This window comes from Durio zibethinus, chromosome 6 (assembly GCF_047325235.1).
Source record: "Durio zibethinus cultivar Kanyao isolate XHJ-2024 chromosome 6, ASM4732523v1, whole genome shotgun sequence".
Classification (NCBI taxonomy): Eukaryota; Viridiplantae; Streptophyta; class Magnoliopsida; order Malvales; family Malvaceae; genus Durio; species Durio zibethinus.
This window is the reverse complement of record NC_143167.1, coordinates 25,421,421-25,424,476: the sequence shown is the minus strand read 5'-3', so window position 1 is coordinate 25,424,476 and position 3,056 is coordinate 25,421,421. Positions and strand designations below refer to the sequence as shown.

At 32.1% G+C, this 3,056-nt stretch overlaps 1 protein-coding gene across 1 annotated transcript; it reads left to right on the top strand.

Annotated features, from left to right (window-relative positions):
* The first annotated feature begins 1,396 nt into the window (after window positions 1-1,396).
* On the top strand, window positions 1,397-2,637 carry LOC111284386 (transcription factor IBH1-like 1). Its single transcript, XM_022873064.2, has 2 exons — window positions 1,397-1,537; window positions 1,931-2,637. Exon 2 carries the CDS (start codon window positions 1,932-1,934, stop codon window positions 2,502-2,504), a length of 573 nt encoding a protein of 190 aa, XP_022728799.2. The 5' UTR covers window positions 1,397-1,537; window position 1,931; the 3' UTR covers window positions 2,505-2,637.
* The last annotated feature ends 419 nt before the right edge of the window (window positions 2,638-3,056 follow it).

Sequence of the window (3,056 nt, the reverse complement as noted above, 5' to 3'; positions counted from 1 at the left end):
AATTGAAACTTATCATCAAGATCTCACTCTTCTTAATAAATGTTTGGTCGTCATTCTCTATCATTACTATACGACATGCTATTCATAATGTTCTGCTGAGCTCTTACCTCAATTCATAAAAGAATCAACGGCATCAATGGCGAAATTTCAGATTAAGAAAAACTCAAATAACTTGATAACAGTATTAATTAAAAGAGTTAATATTTGATACATTGATAGTGTATTTCTTTTATACACCATCAATTAATAATAAGATGACATCTCATTTAATGAATAAAAATTAAATTTTCTAATCCTTGAAAATAAATATTATTAAATTTATTTAGGATAAATTAATTATTAAAATTTTGCTCTCCCCTTATTTTTTTACCTTAAATTAATTAATTATTAATAAAAATTTTGCTCTCCCCTAATTAATAAAATCTGAAACTCGCTGCTCTGGTTCCACAATCATCTGTAGTGCATATATCTCAGGTTAGCAAAGACTTTTTTTTTCAGTTGTGTGCATTCCATAGACATGTTGGATATCTGAAAGTTATTATTTACAGGAAAAAGAAAAAAGAGCAATATAGAACTTGCTCCCCGAACTTTGCGAAGTTAGCAGAGAGAATAGGTGGAGAAACAATGGGTTAAAAATGTGAGTGAAGCAGTCGAAATACAGCAAGATTGAAAATGGGTGTGAGGGTTTCAAAATATTGAAGGAGACGGTAAAAAAAAATAAGGGGAGCAAAATTTTAATAATTAATTAATCCTAAATAAATTTAATAATATTTATTTTTAAGGAATGAAAGTTTAATTTTTATTTATTAAATTATATATCATTTTATTATTAATTAACAGTATATAAAAATGATATATTATCAATGTATCAAACATTAACTCTAACTAAAATATTACTAATCTACGAGGAAATTTTTTAACAAGTACTAATTAGTTCATTTAAAAAAATGAAAAAAAAAAACCATTAACCATTTTATGGTAGTTTTTCTTAAATAATTGTACGGATACGACAAGATTATCAACACATAACATCGGACGTAACATTGGCTGAATGTTAACGATGAAATAATTAATTAATAGACGTCAGTAATATAAGGCGAGTTTTGTTTGTATTCATAGCAAAAACAAATGTTAGGTTTGCATTACATTAAGGGCACCTTTTTATTTGATTTATGCTTTACAAATCTAATAATAAAAATAAAATAAATATCATTTTTAAAATATATCTCCTAGGGTTTGTGGGGTGGGCCATGCATTCCATGTGCATGCATGTGCTGTGTCTTTCTCTCATAGGCCCACCACTTCTTTTCCTTAGAGCAAATAAATGGAGTTCCTGTACATTGTTCTCTTTCTCATTCCTCCCTCTGAGTCTCTCTCTCTCTCTATCTATATGTTTCTGAACCTCCTTCTTGGATTCTGATGCACTTTCTTGGATCTGTCGAACTGCTTCACTCTTGCAACTAATTTGTTTCTGATTGATCTCTCAATATTAATTTTTAACTCTTCCTCTTTCCATACAAAAAGAAATTTTAGCTAGGTACGTACTGGTTTTAGTTTACTATTACTATATATTTATTACTTTAACCTTGTACATATATGCTATATCCAACAGCAAAACTAAGCTCAAGCAGTGTTGTTTATGCTAGCAATATATGATCTCTTGCACTTGGTTTTATGGTGTCTGCACTGTAGTTGTCTTCTTTTAAACCCTATCTAGCTCCTTCCCTTGCATCCTGTAATTTTACTTTAATCTTTGTAGAATTATTTTCCGTTTCACTTCAATATAAGCATTAGGAGAAAGTGAGAAAGCTGCTGGCTATATATGCCAGATGATGATTTTTATTTCAAAGCTTTGTGTGTAATGAATTCTGTATATATAACAAAGCTATTGATGTCACATTGAAAATGATAATTTCTTATGTTTATGCAGGATGCGTCCTCCTAGTTCACTCAGGCAAGAATTTCTCAAGAAATGGATGATGGGTCTCCAAAGATATAGCTCTTCAAAGAAGAATATGAGCATCTTGGAGAGAAAGAAGGCTATAAAGTTGTCAGCAGATGTAGCCATTGCTTCTGCTAGAAACGGTACAACTTGTTGGAGTCGAGCTCTCATTGCCAATGGTTATTCCAAAGATGGCGGTGATGACAAACATCTAGTTGAGCAAATATTGGGCCCAGAGTCAGAGAGGCTAATAATGAAGAAGTTTTCGACAGGAGGAGCATCGGTGTGCAACAAGAGGATGAGAAGCAAGAAGATCCTGAAAAGGAGTTGCGGAATCCAAAGAACAAGAAAATTTGCACCCCAAGTGGCTCTGGCAAGCTCTATTGCAAAAAGGTTGGTTAGGAAAAGAACTCAAATTTTGCGAAGTTTAATCCCCGGAGGAGAGTTTATGAATGACGTAACTTTGATTGAGGAAACTCTTGATTATATCATATCTCTCCGAGCTCAGGTTGATGTAATGCGAAGTCTTGCCAGTGCTTCAGAGATAGCCAGTGAACCATAATTAAGAGCAACAATGGTAAATTGTTCTTTAGTTATTATTAAGTAATATCTTTATTTCCTTTGTTTTTTTTTTTGGGGGGCCCAACGGCCTCGTCTATCTTGATGAAGGAAAACGGAAGCTGGAACAGTTGAGGCCAATGCATGTACAGAACTATATATATGCAAGTCAATTCAGGCTTTAATTTCAATCATCTACAAGTCATTAATGTTGGCTTGCATTGAGTTTTTAATCCCAAGCATAGGTTTCTTATATATTATAGTTGCCATGCCTTAAGGCTTAACTACTCCAAAACCAACTAATTTTATACTTCTACTAATTCTTTAACTTCTTTCAATTTCGCCGTTTTTTTATAGACTGTTCCATAAGTCTTAGCATAGGAGACAAATGATAGTGAGATTGGTTTGATTATCAGCAGCAACAGGAAATCTAATGAGCAAACACATAAATGATTGAAAAAAAGCGAAATGGTTCAAAAAAGTACTAATTCACTTTTATTTGCTTTAAATAGTATCATGAATAAGTGTACATTAGAAAGAAGAACATTATTTAGCT

Coding starts and splice junctions, on each gene's coding strand:
- LOC111284386 (XM_022873064.2), top strand. CDS start 1,932: ATGCGTCCTCCTAGTTCACTCAGGCAAGAATTTCTCAAGAAATGGATG.